The sequence below is a fragment of the Saimiri boliviensis genome, chromosome 1, assembly GCF_048565385.1.
Source record: "Saimiri boliviensis isolate mSaiBol1 chromosome 1, mSaiBol1.pri, whole genome shotgun sequence".
In the NCBI taxonomy this organism is placed as follows: domain Eukaryota; kingdom Metazoa; phylum Chordata; class Mammalia; order Primates; family Cebidae; genus Saimiri; species Saimiri boliviensis.
The window spans coordinates 44,027,290-44,043,074 of record NC_133449.1 but is presented as its reverse complement, the minus strand read 5'-3'; the positions used below and the strand labels follow the sequence as shown (position 1 = coordinate 44,043,074).

At 41.9% G+C, this 15,785-nt stretch overlaps 2 protein-coding genes across 6 annotated transcripts in view; one reads left to right on the top strand and one right to left on the bottom strand.

Annotated features, from left to right (window-relative positions):
- CAMKMT (calmodulin-lysine N-methyltransferase) overlaps positions 1 to 5,572 on the bottom strand; it is a 405,821-nt gene extending 400,249 nt beyond the window's left edge. The window contains exon 1 of the mRNA XM_003926755.4: positions 5,345 to 5,572. Coding sequence (XP_003926804.2) covers positions 5,345 to 5,500 — 156 coding nt within the window. The 5' untranslated portion in view covers positions 5,501 to 5,572. The remainder of the gene's footprint in view (positions 1 to 5,344) is intronic.
- Positions 5,573 to 5,854: 282 nt separating this feature from the next.
- Positions 5,855 to 15,785, top strand: part of PREPL (prolyl endopeptidase like) — a 48,535-nt gene continuing 38,604 nt past the window's right edge. For 2 of the 5 annotated variants that reach the window (XM_010337462.3, XM_010337461.3), the window contains exons 1-2: positions 5,982 to 6,118; positions 7,432 to 7,972. In XM_010337462.3, coding sequence (XP_010335764.1) covers positions 7,754 to 7,972 — 219 coding nt within the window. In that variant the 5' untranslated portion in view covers positions 5,982 to 6,118; positions 7,432 to 7,753. The other 3 variants (XM_074396712.1, XM_074396704.1, XM_010337463.3) reach the window with 3 other exon arrangements.

Sequence of the window (15,785 nt, the reverse complement as noted above, 5' to 3'; positions counted from 1 at the left end):
GGAGACGAAGGCATGAGAATTGTTTGAACCCAGGACGTGGAGGTTGCAGTGAGCTGAGATCACACCACCGCTCTTCAGCCTGGGTGATAGAGTGAGACTCTGTCTCAAAAAATAATAATAAAAATAACAGCTACTATTTATTGTGAGTCTATGATGTGGCAGATTCCAAGCTAAGCATTTTACAAATATTATCTCAAATTCTCAAAACAATCTTCCAAAGTATGTGGTATTGTTCCCATTAAGTGAGAAGAAAACTGAGGCTACGAAAGTAAAAATCTGTCCAAATTCCCACAGCTTACAGAAGACTTACATCACACCTGTTACCACAAGGATTTAAGATGGCTTAAAAAGATGGACAATACCACAAGATAGTATTTATGAAGAGTGGATGAGAAAAAAAGAAAGCAAAGGTAAGAATATAAAACAAAGTCAGGAATAAAAGTGATACAAAAATACATTCTATAACAACCTAAATACTTGATGTAGATCAGTGAAGAGCACACAGTAGACCTAGGACTGGAGCAAGAGTTTAGATGCATCTGATGCCAGTGTCAAGTTGCATGCTTGCCAAGTTAACTGTTCCATTTCAAAAACCTTTTATACCACTTGTTCTTCAAAATAACAAATTTAATTTTCCTCAATTAAATATTTAACTTATTATTAATTAAATATTACAAAACTAATAACATACAGCTAAAAGAGAGTTGTCACTTTCCTAAAAGCCAGGTGGAATGTCTTAGAAAGATAAAGGTAAGTTGCTTAAAAATTTACTATCAATTTAGTTATTGGAAGCTAACTATAAACATCTGAAGAATTATAAATATCTAGAAAGATCTGACACTCAGAGAGTAAACTTCATTATTACAATTCACCTCTTAACCAACTTTTTTAATTAGCCAAAAGCATCCTGCTTTAATATAAATTGTACTGTGAAATATTCCATTATCAGATTCTTCAGCCAAGTATTATACCTATAGGCAAGATTTTTCATTCGGTAGGTGGTTTGTGAATACATGTGTAACAGTCACTGCTACTTTTTCATCTGCCTTATGTGGCTTCCTTTTAGGAACTGCTCCTCCCTCACTCTGTGTAATTCTAGTGAGGTTGTTAACCTCACCTGCCAGAGGGTGGGCTGATGACCCAGGTTAGCCAAAGTGCCCCATTCTGGACACAGCAATTGGTCTAACCTTGGCCTATCAGATATCAGAGTCCTTAGGAGAAAATCATTTGGATGTTGGGGAAAAGAGTTATTTCTTCTGGATTACTAGCTGGATGAATATGAAAGCCTGGAGTTGCCAGTGGCCATCTTTGTCAACATGTGATGAAACTCAACAAAGAGTAAAATAGAACAACATCCATAACTTCTGATACTGATTCATAAACTTCCAGACCTCATCTAATTTAAGTACTCTCTTAACTCAAATCTTGGTAACTTATCATGTAACCTGGAACCAAATGATAAACTAGGTCAACCAGATTTTCTCTCAAAATTGTTAATTGCAAAACACAGAAAATACTGAACAGTTAAAGTAAAAGGACATTATCTACAGGGTAATGGAAAGACAGAATTGTAAGGGAAAAAACAAGCAGAGCAGATGTTCTGTAGATGTCCCATGAGAGAAAAGGAGTCACATATCCCTAGCACTGCTTACTTACATCCCTTATAGTTTTCCACTACTAGATGCATATAAGGTTAAGAATGGTTCATTCATTTGAAACACATTTGCTAAGAGCTTGAAAATGTTTAATATATGTGATCGATTAAATTATAATAGAAAAAGATTCACTTTCTCTTTGTCACCGACAAGGAAGGAGTTGTATTTCCCTGCCCCTTGACTTTGGGCTTTGCCAAATACCTTACTTTGGTCAATAGGAAGTCAACACATGACGTGAGCAGGGGTTTAAAATGTGTTTCCCTGGTTGGGCTTGCTCTTATACCTCTGCTATCACCATGAGGACTTGAGCACACTAGTCCAAAGATTAGAGATATTTGGACCACGTGTGTATCACAGAGTTATCTAGGTGACTACAGCCTATTTTGGTCAGTTCCCAGGTGACCCCCAGATGCACCAACAAAATAAATACTAACTGTTGTGTGCCACTGTACTCAGCAATAGCTAACTGATAAAATACACTGAGACCAGCTTGGTCGTAGAAGCCCCCACCCAGGCAGCACTGAAGGCATTAAGAAGCAGACACCCAGATAGAACAGCAAAGTGGGACTATGGCCAACAGCCTTCCAAGCTGAGAGCCTCAGGGGGCTGACAGCATTCCGGGCTGAGGGCCTGGAGCAGATTCTGACCCAGGTATTTATTCTCTCTGAACAGATCATTATTAACAAACAGGTGTTCCGTGTTTTCTCATAGAACCAAGATAAACTAGGTAGGCAGCTAGTGCCTGCTTACCACTGATCAAGGACAAACCAGAAAGTATTCTCCACGAGGGAGCCACAGGGGCCAGGTCGCATATGCCATGCTTAAGGAATTGTTTTAACCGGTGTATGATATATACTGTTTTGCTACTTTTAGAATGCCCCAAGTAGTTTTCTACTCGGGGGTGGCAGCTGAGTTTTTCTTGCCATTATTTTTCTTAGCAATGTATTTTATCATATCCTCAGCATTTCTAACAAAAATATACTAAGGAGTAGGTAAACCACTTAAAGACTGTCCTTACTCTCAGGCTTCCCACAGACACTTAACTTAACAACACCTGCTAAAAACCAATTAACCAGGCCCTGTGCTAGGTGCAGAGGATGTAAATTAATAAAGCATCACCTTTTCCCAGGGAGAATGCCCATTCTAGTAAGAAAGAGACCCTGATCACATAATCATAAAATAAGGAGCTCACTCGAGAGTGGGCTGAGGGTCTAACTTAGCCCAGAGGCATTAGGGGTGGCTTCACAGAAGAGTAGTTTGAAATTGAAGTATGAAGAATGACCAATCATTCACCAAGTAGAGAAGATAAAAAGACTCTAACCAGGCAGATGTATACCAAAAGTTTCATGTCAAAACGTGGGGAATTCATATAACAGCCGCAGCTGAAACCTGTTACTTGTTCTCATTTAGATCGCAACTTAGAATGAACCTAAGTGCTAGAGTTTTTACTATACTAAGAATCACTGAAAGCCAGGTATCATGGCATACCCCTGTAATCCCAACTACTCAGGAGGCTCAGGTGGGAGGATGCTTTTACCTGGACTGCATTTACCTGGATTGGGAGGTGGGCGTCGCAGGCGCAGTGGCTCAGGCCTGTAATCTCAGCACTTTGGGAGTCCGAGGCAGGTGGATCACCTAAGGTCAGGAGTTCGAGACCAGCCTGACCAACATGGCAAAACTCTGTCTCTACTAAAAATACAAAAATTAGCCGGGCGCAGTGGTGGGTGCCTATAATCCCAGCTACTCGGGAGAATTGCTTGAACCTGGGAGGCAGAGGTTGCAGTGAGCCGAGATCATGACAATGAACTCTAGCCTGGGCGACAGAGTGAGACTCCGTATCAAAAAAAAAAAAAACAAGGCGGGACGGGAGGGTGTTGAGTCCCCTCTCTCCAGCTCACTTAAGATCCCATTTCAGTGGTCACTAAAAAAAAAAAAATCAGATGTTTACTTCATTACAGACACTTCCTATGATAATCTGTGAGGTCATGCATTTTCTTTCTTTTTTTTTTTTTTTTTGAGATGGAGTCTTGCTCTGTCTTCCGGCTGGAGTGCAGTGGCGCAATCTCGGCTCACTGCAACCTCCGCCTCCTGGGTTCAAGCAATTCCTCCGCCTCAGCCTCCCGAGTAGCTGGGACCACAGGTGCGTGTCACCACTCCCGCCTAGTTTTTGTATTTTTAGTAGAGACAGAGTTTCACCATGTTGGCCAGGATGGTCTTGATCTCTTGACCTCGTGATCTGCCCGCCTCGGCCTCCCAAAGTGCTGTGATTACAGGCGTGAGCCACCGCGCCCGGCTGCATTTTCTTATCCTGTAATATCATTTGTAACAATAGCAACACCAGATCATTACTGCTCTGGAAAGACTCTTAATGCATCAGCAAATACATCTTAATTAACTCTTATAATCTACTTAACTCATAACTCTAACAGCACTAAAAGACCACTGTATGAAAAGGTGACTCAAGGCAACTGCAAACTAACCCTCAAAATACTAAAAGCACAATCTCAAGTAAAGTGGCAATAGTTGGGAAACTCTTCCCAATACAACTGTCAGAAATGGAAAAAATGTCGGCCGGGCGTGGTGGCTCACACCTGTAATCACAGCACTTTGGGAGGCCCAGGCGGGTGAATCACTAGGTCAGGAGTTTAAGACCATCCTGGCCACCATGGAGAAACCCAGTCTCTACTAAAAATATAAAAATTAGCCAGGTGTGGTGGCATGCGCCTGTAGTCCCAGCTACTCAGGAGGCTGAGGCAGGAGATCTCTTGAACCCGGGAGGCGAAGGTTGCAGTGAGCCGAGATGGCCCCACTGCACTCCAGCCTGGGCAACACAGCAAGACTCCATCTCAAAAAGAAAAAAAAGTCCTTCTGAGTAAAATTTTCAGCGGAAAACTTCAGGCAGAGGCATAACAGTTACGTAAAAACAATAACCAGACATCACTTCAAGCAGTTTGCAAAGAATGTCAGTGTTCACAAATCAGAACTTCCGTGAAGCTTGCACATGAGTGAAGTTATAAGCAACAGCAGGAACTTTGAAGTACCAGAAGATACCGTCATTCAACAAACGAACACACTCTGACTAGCCCGTCTTGTACGCGGAGCATCTTGCTGATCACTTCAAACTACAAGATAACCATTTAACTTTCAGACCTCGGTGAGAGAGGCGGGCAGCTCTTCCTACTCCCTGCACGCTCCGCTGGACGGAAGCAGCCGAGGGAACGCGTGCGGTGTCTCAGTCCCTGCACAGTCAACCAAGCTGGGCAAAAGAAGGTGCAGACGAACATGCGTAACGAGAACCAGCCTGGAAGTTACGAATCTAGAAGAGAGCTGGGGAAGGAGGCAAAACAGAAGAAAAGAGCAGTGGGGAGCGGCGGGCGCACCAGCGACAGGTGAGAAGGCGAAAAGTCCCCCAGATGCAAGTAAATGTCTATAGAAGGGATTCTTCTACTTGGATCTGAGTTTCCCAGCAGCTCAGCCTTGGCTGTCCCCTTCCTCACTCAACCTCACAAGATTCCTCCTCTTGGCGGGACGATTCGGGGAAGCGAGGGGGCGCTTCGCAGGTGGCTCCCGGCAAACTGAGAAGGAACTCCCAGAGCTGCCAAGGAGAAAGAGCAGCGACCGGTCGCGCGCCGGGAACCAGAGAGGGAAGTGACCAGAAGCAAAGGTGAGGCGAGCGGGTTGTCCCTTACCTGCCGCAGGAGCTTCCACCGGGCGGCTCCCAGGGGCGCCGAGACTACGGACCCCCGAGCGGTGCAGCCAATTGCCGGATCCTCGCCCGCTGCTCGCGCAGTCTCGTCGGCCCCCGTGTCTGCAACTCGCGACTCCATCTCACTGGAGCCTTCCATACCCGGAGGTGCCCCCACCGCTGCTCGTCCCCTGCCAGGACCTGCCAACTTCTTCCCTGTCAGGACCTGTGACGCTCGCCCCACCCCACCCCCACTTCTATCAGCCCAGGCGTGCGAGCCCTCCCCGAATTCCGCATTTCCGGTACTCGCGTCTCCTTGGCAACCAGGGCAGCGCTGTCACGTCATTGCACCATTTTGCTGGTAGCCATCTTGAGTGAGGGCGGGCCAGAGGGTGAGAGAGCTGTGGCAGGGCTACCGGAACGCTGTCCCTCACTGTCTTAGCCTTCCCTGCTTCATCTCGAGCTCAGAAAACTAGCAAAGAGCCAAGAGTCTTTTATCTTTGGAGACTAAAGAACCCAGGAAGCCAAGAAAAAAATCCGTGACCACAACAAAGATGGCGAAACCTGCCTGTTGCTCGTGCTAGATTGGGGTTACGTAGATCGGCGTGCTGCAAACCAGCTCTGGGCGCCTCTGGGTAGGTTGTCGTTGTGTGGGCTGCGGAGCGCAGACTTCGGCTGGACGTTCCTGCTGCGGTGACACCTGCTCTTAACTGAGAGCTTCAGGTTCTCCGGCCTGCCTTCACTGGTTTGTGTCCAGAGGCGGACTCACTCAATTTGCGTATGTATGGAGGGTGTGCTGGTCTCTTCCCTTCTCCCCTTCCTCCCCCAACCCAGCCACCCACCCCTCAGTTCCAGGTCCTCGCTTTTTGACTCATGTACCAGCACTGCGTGCCTGTCACCTGGTCCCTCTCCCTGTTGCATTCAAATCGCTCAACCCTGGGATGGAGAGTTGCACGGGGAAAACGAATAGGTTCTCCCGGGAACACACATTTATCTACCCCACCCCCATCCTAGCCATGCATACTGTCTTCTTTAGTGTGAAAGATGGATGGATAAAGGCTGTGGAGACACGGAGATGTAGGGCCTTCGCAGGCCTTTGTTATTCGGGTCCTTCTTTTTTTTCCTTTTTTACTAGTGTCGGCTATTGCTCCCCTATCCCCAGTCGCCCATTATTTTGCTGCGACATGGAAAGGGATTAAGGGGGGCGGGGGCGTCATAGCGAATCTGAGTTATGGTAAATTTGACGCAGCATTCTACCTTTGATACCGGGGGCGTTTTGTGGAAGACATCCATGATCACGTTCAGCAGTGTGCAACATACCTAGATTATTCCTGTCGTAAATAATAGCAACTGCCATTTATTGAGTGGTTACTACGTGCCAGGCAGTGTATGGTCTTAACATAAATTCTCATTTTATTTTTACAACAGCAACCCTGCAAGGTAAATGGTGTCATTTCATTTTTCCACATGAAGAAACAGGCCTAGGAACACAGTTAAGTGTAGGGGGGGGGCTAAAACCTCAACCCAGGTGTCTCTGACTCTCAACTGCTTATTAGCTCTCAAGGTTAATAAAAGCTACCTCCTGACAAACCAGAGATGACCTCACGTTGATTTGTGCATCTTGCAGGGGTTTTTTGCTGTTTTTAATTAAAGTGCTAAATACCTTTTTAACGTTAAAAATCCATAGTTGATTATGTCCAATATTTGGAGCCAAACCAAATTGGGTTTTTTACTCTACAACTTACTGTCCAAGTGACCTGGGACAATTGCTTAAAACCTCGCACAGCCACAGTTTGGCAACCTGTAAAATGAGCATTGTGATAAATGCTTTGTCAAGTCCATATAAAATTTAAGTTAGACAAAGAAGATAAAAGCACCTGGCACTTAGTCAACACTCAACAATAATTGGTCTTTCCTCCCCACCTTTATTAAATAATTAGGCTTTTCTAGTTTATCCCCACATGTTTGTAATTGTGTACGACCAAAGGCATTTTGCCTTTTACAGCCTTGAGTTCCAGAGCTATCCCATTAAGTCTATATACTTATTTGCAAATTTTTATTTTGTTTTTTGTTTCTTGTTTTTTGTTTTAGTTTGCCCCTTTGTGTGCCAGAATCAGTGCTGCATAGTTTGAACCTGATAGGACTGACTTTACAAGTGAGACATTTAAGTCACATCTGCCAAGAAGTATGATTTGAATGAAACTTTAACTTAAACAAGTTTTTAGATTTAGTTAGCCTAAGTTATCAGCTGTCTGAAGTTATTCGTAACCTAAGCCGGGCATGGCCCTGAAATGGAGGGATGAGAACTGCTGATCTTAGATACTCTGAGAACCCACTACTCTGTAATCATACCTATAAAATCACTTGTGTGCTGCCAGCCCCAAAGGGAGCATAAACCAGGGACTTTGATATCATGCAGCAGAAGACCAAATTATTTCTCCAAGTTTTGAAGTATAGTGTTCCTCACCTGGGAAAACGCATGCAGAAACAGCCTTTGAATCACTGTAACTTCGCTGATCATTATTACAATAGAATAAAATTGAAAAAATATCACCTAACCAAGTATCTTCAGAATAAACCCAAGATATCAGAGTTAGCAAGAAACATCCCAAGTCGGAGCTTCTCATGTAAGGTATGGACTGTTTAAGTTAACCTATTTGTAGGTCATTAAGATTAATTTTAGTTTAAAAATAAAGAATGGGTACAATGTCAGAGCTACTGATTTTCTCAGTAATTCTAACTTGATTTTTCAAATTTTCAAGTCTCAATTCTCTCCTGTCAAATATAAATATAAAAAGAGTATATGCAAGCAGATACCTGAAGGCAAGCAGATCACCTGAAGTCAGGAGTTCGAGACCAGCCTGGGCCAACATGGCATGATGAAACCCCGTCTCTACTAAAAATACAGAAATTAGCCGGGCTTTGTGGCACCGCCTGTAATCCCAGCTACTTGGGAGGCTGAGGGAGGAGAAGCTCTTGAACCCAGGAGGCAGAGGTTGCAGTGAGTGGAGATTGTGCCACTGCACTCCAGCCCGGGCAACAGAGGGAGACTCCATCAAAAAAAAAAAAAAAGAAGATACACATATATTTATAGGGCTCTAATGCAATATAGAAAAATGTAGGTTTATAAAAAATGATTCACCTCAGGACTTCCTTAGTATGCCTGCCAGTGCATTTCAAAGTATAATTCAGCCTTCTAAAATTCCTAGAATACTAAATTACAGCTCTTAATAAAATATAATATGCTAATAACAATTGTTTTATGAATCTCGAATCAGTAAACTTCGGTAAAGGCTATGAATTGTGTTTTATTTCTCTGTAAAAAAAATGAAAAACAGTCGTGCATTTTTGACCACCTGAGTCATTCGGAAAGGCACTGTCAGACTATTGCACTTCTGGCAAGACCCCAAGCTGTGGGCATGAACTCAACCTTGAGAACCTGATTGCCCTTATGTAGAGACTGACCACGTATCCGCTTTTGCCTGGGACAGCCCCAGTCTACACCTGTTGTCCCTGTGTACTTATTAATAGTGTCCCCTTTCCTCTCAAAAAGTGTCCTGGTTAGGATGGTAAATTATATGGTCATCCTACTTACTTGAAATTAAATTGTCTATTTGTGCTGCTGCTGCTTTGACATCCCTCTCATACCTTTGACTTCTTAGGTTCCTTAATGACATTTGGGGGTAGTATTCTTGGAAGAGTTTCACATATTTATGATCTTAATATTTTATTTTTTATTTTAATATTTTTCTGGTTTTGTTGCTTACTGATTTTTAGTCTGTTTTGGCTTTCTCCTTTCTTTGGGTAAAACATGTGTAACAAAGTTTTCCACTTTATCCATTTTAAAGTATGCAATTTAGGGGCTTAGCATGATGTTTTCAAAGTTCATCTGTGTTGAAGTATGTATCATAACTTCATTTTTTTATAGCTGAATAATATTCCATTGTATGTATAAGCCACATTTTGTTTATTCATTCTTCTATTGATGGACACTTGGGCAGATTCTTCTCATTTTGGAAAGTATCTTTTTAATCTAATTTTACTCTTTCTAATTTTTGTTCAGTTTTTGTCCTTAGCTGATAACCTATTTGGGCGTCGTGTGTGTGTCTCTTCTGCTTTTAACTTTTTATATCTTAGCCTCCTAGTCTTCCTAGACTTTCTATGTTTGTCTTTGAAATTGTTTTCCTTTTCATAGTGTCTTGCTTTAGTTTAGTATTTCGATTCTTTATTTACTCATTTAGAAATTTTTTATATCTTCCATTTATTTCATTTTTGTGGGTTTTTTTGTACCTCTTTCCTACTTTAGAAAGATAGTTTTTCACCTATTGAACTAAATTTTGGACCTTTAGGTCATTTTATTTTGCATGGTATTTAGAACATTTTGTGATCTCATACTTTGTCTTAACTCTTAGTTTATAAATAGTAGGCAGGAATTACCATCAGAGTAACAGCTGTGATGTTAGCTCACATTCTAAACAGAAGGTTGACTATTTTTTTCCCTCCATTTGTCCCTGAGGCAACTTTTGAGTTCTCATTTATAGATTCCCACTGGAAATCTGTAAGTTTATAAACTTACAGATTTCCAGTGGGAATCTATAAATGTAAAAATCTTCTCTTTTATAGATTTCCCCTGGAAACTTTAACCTGACTCAGTGACTCCAAGTATTAATAACTTGTAGTAATTCCTTTACCTAAGAAAGCAATCCTGCTTTCACATGTCATGTATCAGTCATTCCCTCTGTGAGAAATGATGTGATAAAAAAGCCATGGTCTTTATCTTTTTTGATGACTGAGACCTGGGGAAGCTTTAAAAGATACTCCTGCAGCTGTGAAAACACCTGTAGACAAGAATGCACATTTTCTTTCTTCAGCAAGCATCCACTGAGTTCCAACTATGTCCACTTTTATGGGGTGCAATAAAGTAGAAAAAGTAGTTAATGCTTTAAGGTAAATTAAAATATATCCGCTTAAAGTAAAAACCATTACCTATATAAGTTAACTAAGAAACAAAGTAGTATGTGTAATGGGGATGCTAGAAGGCCAAATATCTAACCACAATTGGTGTGACTGTGAACTCATCAGGACTCCTGATTTTCCTGACTGAAAAAAACAGGGAGTTCTGACCAGGGACGGTGGCTCATGCCTGTAATCACAGAACTTTGGGATGCCAGGACAAGCAGATCCCTGAGCTCAGGAATTTGAAACCAGCCTTGGCAACATGGCACAACCCCATCTCTACCAAAAAGACGAAAAATTAGCTGAGTGTGGCGCACACCTGTAGTCCCAGCTAGTTGGAAGGCTGAGGTGTGAGAATTGCTTGAGCCTGGGAGGATGAGGCTGCAGTGAGCCAAGATTGTGCCACTGCACTTCAGCCTGGGTGACAAAGGGATACCCTGTTTCAAAAAAAAAAAAAAAGGGGGAGTTTCAACTTGTCATTCTCTAAAAAGTCTTCCAAGTGCTAAAATTTCATGATTCTGTACTTCTCTCTTGTACCTTAGCAACAAATTATTGCCTATAAGTTTGGGGACTCTTCAGTATCAACTTCTGCAGCCTAGCTGTATATCAGAAATCCTGGAGAGCTTTTTAGAAATGTGGATTCCTGGATCTCACCCCACATCTGTTGTATAATGAACATCTCTGTGGTTGTGGCCTACAGATCTGTTTTTATTTGTTTTGGGGTTTTTTGTTTTTTTTTAATAGTTGGTTTTTTCTGAGATGGAGTCCTGCTCTGTCACCCAGGCTGGAGTGCAATGGTGCCATCGTGGCTCACTGCAACCTCCACCTCCCAGGGTCAAGCAGTTCTCCTGCCTCAGCTTCCCAAGTAGCTGGAATTATAGGCGCCTGCCACCATGCCCAGCTAATTTTTTTTTTTTTTTTGTATTTTTTAGTAAAGATGAGGTTTCACCATGTTGGTCAGACTGGTCTTGAACTCCTGACTTCAGGAGATCCACCGACCTTGGCCTCCCAAAGTGCTGGGATTACAGGTGTGAGCTACTGCGCCCGGCCCTGCATCTGTTTTTTAAAGTTTATCAGGTAATTCTGAAACTCATAGCTTGACTAACAGTGGACCTGTATTTAGAAACCGGAAATGTTTGGTGATCAAGTGTTGTTAATCTAAACCTTATTGAATTCATTCAGTTCTACAGTTCTTAATGGCAGGTCCCTTAGCTTTCCATTTTACATTAGCCAGATGGCAAGATGAACTTATTCCATTATACTTGCAAACCGGCTAGTGATATTCAAAGGCCAGTATCCATCCAGATGTCACATTTATCTTCCACATCATCCTGCTCTGCCCTGCCTACAAAAATAATTCCCAGGCAGGCGCAGTGGCTCATGCCTGTAATCCCAGCACTTTGGGAGGCTGAAGTGGACCGATCACTGGGTCAGGAGTTCAAAACCAGCCTGACCAACATGATGAAACCCCGTCTCCAGTAAAAATACAAAAATTAACTGTGTGTGGTGGTGTGTGCCTATAATCCCAGCTACTCAGGAGGCTGAGGCAGGAGAATCCCTTTAACCCGGGAGGCAGAGTTTGCAGTGAGCCAAGATCATGCCACTGCCCTCCGGCCTGGACGACAAACTAAGACTCTGCCACCAAAAAAAAAAAAAAATCCCAAAATCTTTAATAGTGATAATTTGAAGAAGATACAAAAAGGAAATGAATAATTAAAGAGAGAAGACTAAATCCTTTGGATAAACATGTCATTTGCCTATTTCTGCAATACAGATTAGCAGCTCCTGCAATAGTGTCTTTTTTCTTTTTCTTTTTCTTTTTTTTTGTAACTTTTTTTTTTTTTAAATCAGCTTCTTCTGGTTGAAAAGCTCTTAAATAGATTGGTTGACAGATAGCTTCTTCACCATGATCTGTGATTTCACTATGATCTGTGACTTGTAAGAACCACTGGTTATAACTAATAACTTCAAAACATTGTCATGAAAGAAGGAGGAAAGAAAAACTATAAAGGAAAACTCAGAAATGCCAGAAAGAAAAAAAAATGGTAGTCTCAACAATTTTTTTATAATAATTCGTAGAGTGGGACTACCTTATAGGTACAACTTCATTGTTAGTCACATTCCATTTATTCTTTAACCTGTTTGGGTCTGGCTTCCACTCCTTCCTTAAAACCTGTGTCACTGTCACCCCAGGGTGTTACATATTTTAACCCAGAGGTGGTTTTCCTGTCGTCCTCTTGAATAAGCCCTCTTAGCAGATTGGACATATATGACCATTTCCTCCTTGGAAAGAGTCTTCTTCTTCTTGGGCTTTATGACTCCACTTTTTTCTCGTTTTTCTCTTACCTTAGAAGCTTATTATCCTCAGTCTGCTTTTCAAACTTTTCTTCCATTTGACCTCTAAATTTAGAGGTTTCTCAGGACTTGGTCCTGTTCCTTTTTCTCTCTTTAATTTCTTCCTCAGTAATCTTATCCATGCCCATGGATTGAAGGAACATAGCAACTACTGTCGTCATCCCCAGAATTCCTTCTGAGCTACACAGTATTTTGCTGCTTAACTAACAGTCTCCAGGTGGACATTTCACTGTCTTCCCAAACAAACTACTTATAATTGAACTTCACTTCTCCAGCCCCAACTCAGCTCTTCTTTATTTCATTGCTGTGTATTCATTTGTTCAAGCTAGAACACTGGAAAAGATTTTTTATTATTTCCTTATCCTGCCGTCATATCCGTTAACAGTGTATTCCTAACCAGCTTTGTGATCTTTGCCGTGTCTCCATACCACCAACTCTATTACTTGTTTTAGTTTAATCAATTTGTTTCATCCAAATAATTCATATTCAGTAAATCATTAATTTGATGGCCTAATTTAACCTAATACAGTGTTTATACACCCCAAATTATGTATACCATCATATTTAACATGTTTTCAGAAACACATTAACCTCCGGAATATATATTGAACCTGTCCATATCTTTCCACCATCATCACTCTAGTTATCCTCTACCTGGGCCACTGGTAAAGACTCCTAACCAGGCTCTTGGCTTTCCCTCTTGTTCCTTTCCAGCCCATTTTACACATCATCAGAAAAATGATCTTAAGATATAAATGAAATCATGTCACTTCCCAAATCAAAACCTTCCCAAACTTATTACAGAAACATAAAACTCAGTCTCCTAATTATGTCTCCTAAGGCCATGCAAGATCTCACCCCTGTCTCATTTCCTGCCTTTTCCCCCTTTGGGTAGGCTTCAGTGGTCATCTCCCAGATTGAAGAACATGACTCTTTCCCATCCATCTTAGGACCTCTATGTACTATTCCTTAATCCTGTTCACCACTACTTGATTAGTTCCTTCACCTACTTTAGGTCTTGATTGAATGTTACCCCCTGAGAAGTTACTTTGGTTACTATGGCAGAATTCCCCTTCTTAGGAGGTAACGTGTAAGAAGGACAGAAACTAGGCAGAGGGAGCAACATGTGTAAAAGCTCAGAATTGAGGAGAACTACAATTAGAAGAGCCAAAATGGTCAAAGATAGCTGGGCGTGGTCCAGCACTTTGAGAGGCCAAGGCGGGTGGATCATTTGAGGTCAGGAATTCGAGACCAGCTTAGCCAACATGGTGAAACCCCGTCTCTACTAAAATATAAAAATTAGCCAGGCCTCGTGGTATGTGCTTGTAACTCCAGCTATCTGGGAGGCTGAGGCAGGAAAATTCGCTTGAACCCTGCGGGCAGAGGTTGCAGTGAGCCAATATCGCACCACGGCACTCTAGTAGGTGACAGAATGAGACTCTGTCTCCACAGTAATAAATAAGTAAATAAATAACCTGGTCAAAGATGAACCAAAAGAGGCAAATAGGGCAGGATCATATATAGGTAGTTTTGTATATCTAAAAGTTTGAGTTGCATCCTTTTAAGCAATAGAATGTTATTCGAAAATGTAGGTGCAATCAGATTGGCATTTTAGAAGAATCACTCTGACAGAACAGAGAATAGATTGAAAGTAGGAAGTCTTGTCAGCAACTCAAATGAGTGAAGATGAGAGTCTTTACAGGGTGTTTTCTTTTTTTTCTTTTGGAGACAGTGCCTCACTCTGTCACCTAGGCTGTAGTGCAGTGGCACAGTCTTGGCTCACTGCAACCTCTGCCTCCCAGGTTCAAGCGATTCTCATGCCTCAGCCTCCTGAATAGCTGGGATTATAGGCGTGTGCCACCACGCTCAGCTAATTTTTTCCTATTTTTAGTACAGACAGGGTTTCCCCATGTTGGCTAGGCTGGTCTGGAAACCCTGGCCTCCAGTGCCTGCCTTGGTCTCTCAAAGTGCTGGAGTTACAGGCATTGGCCACTGCACCTGGCCCTGATTGTATTTTATTTGAGACATCTTAATGGAAGACTACAGAGCTTGGTGATAGATAATTCCTCATCTCTTTGGATTCTAAGAGAATGGGCAAAACCTGACCTAAACTGACTCAAAGCTATTGTGATCTTTATCCCAATTAGTAGATCTTTTTAAAAGCTCTAAAATGTTACTGCATTTGATTACAGAGTGTTGTTCCCCTGTAAACTGAGATAAAGTACCAAGTTAACATTCCAAAATCTCAAAATTCTAAAACACATCTGGTTTATCTTTATGTTTTAGAGGGACTTACTTCACAGTCATGTATGTAACCTTACTGATACTCAGATCTTAAGAATGAAAAAGGCCAGGCACAGTGCCTCATGCCTTTAATCCTAGCACTTTGGGATGCTGAGGCAGGTGGATCACCTGAGGTCAGCAGTTGGAGACCAGCCTGACCAACATGGTGGAACCCCTGTCTCTACTAAAAATACGAAAATAATTAGCCAGGCATGGTGGTACATGCCTGTAATCCCAGCTACTTGAGAGGCTGAGGAAGAAGAATCACTTGAACCCAGGAGGTGGAGATTACAGTGAGCCAAGATTGTGCCACTGTACTCCAGCCTGCGTGATGGAAACGAGACTCCATTTCAAAACAAAAAAAAAAGGATAAATATAACTCACTAATAAAGTGGATATTTCAGTAGCAGTTGGATATATGAGTCTGGAATCTGGGGAGAGTTGTTACATATAGGTAGCAGTTTAAGCCATAAGAGTTATATCACTATATTTACTTCTCTGCTATTACTACATCATTTTAAACTTTTTCTGTCTCCCCATTAGATTGGGAGATCCTTAAAGATAAGAATTTTATAATGTATATCTTGCCAGCACGTAGCATAATGACTGTCACATCATAGATAAGCAGCGTTTATAGAATGAATAGTTAAATGAATGCATTTTTTATTTTCATATAACCATAAATTTTATTGCTAGAAAACATACCCCAGAAATTATCCCATCTGTACTCTTTCTCAGATCTTTGATACTTATCTTTTCTTTTTCTTTCTTTCTTTTTTTTTTTTTTTTTTTGAGACAGCCTCTCACTCTGTTGCTCAGGCTAGAGTGCAGAGGCACAAACATGGCTCACT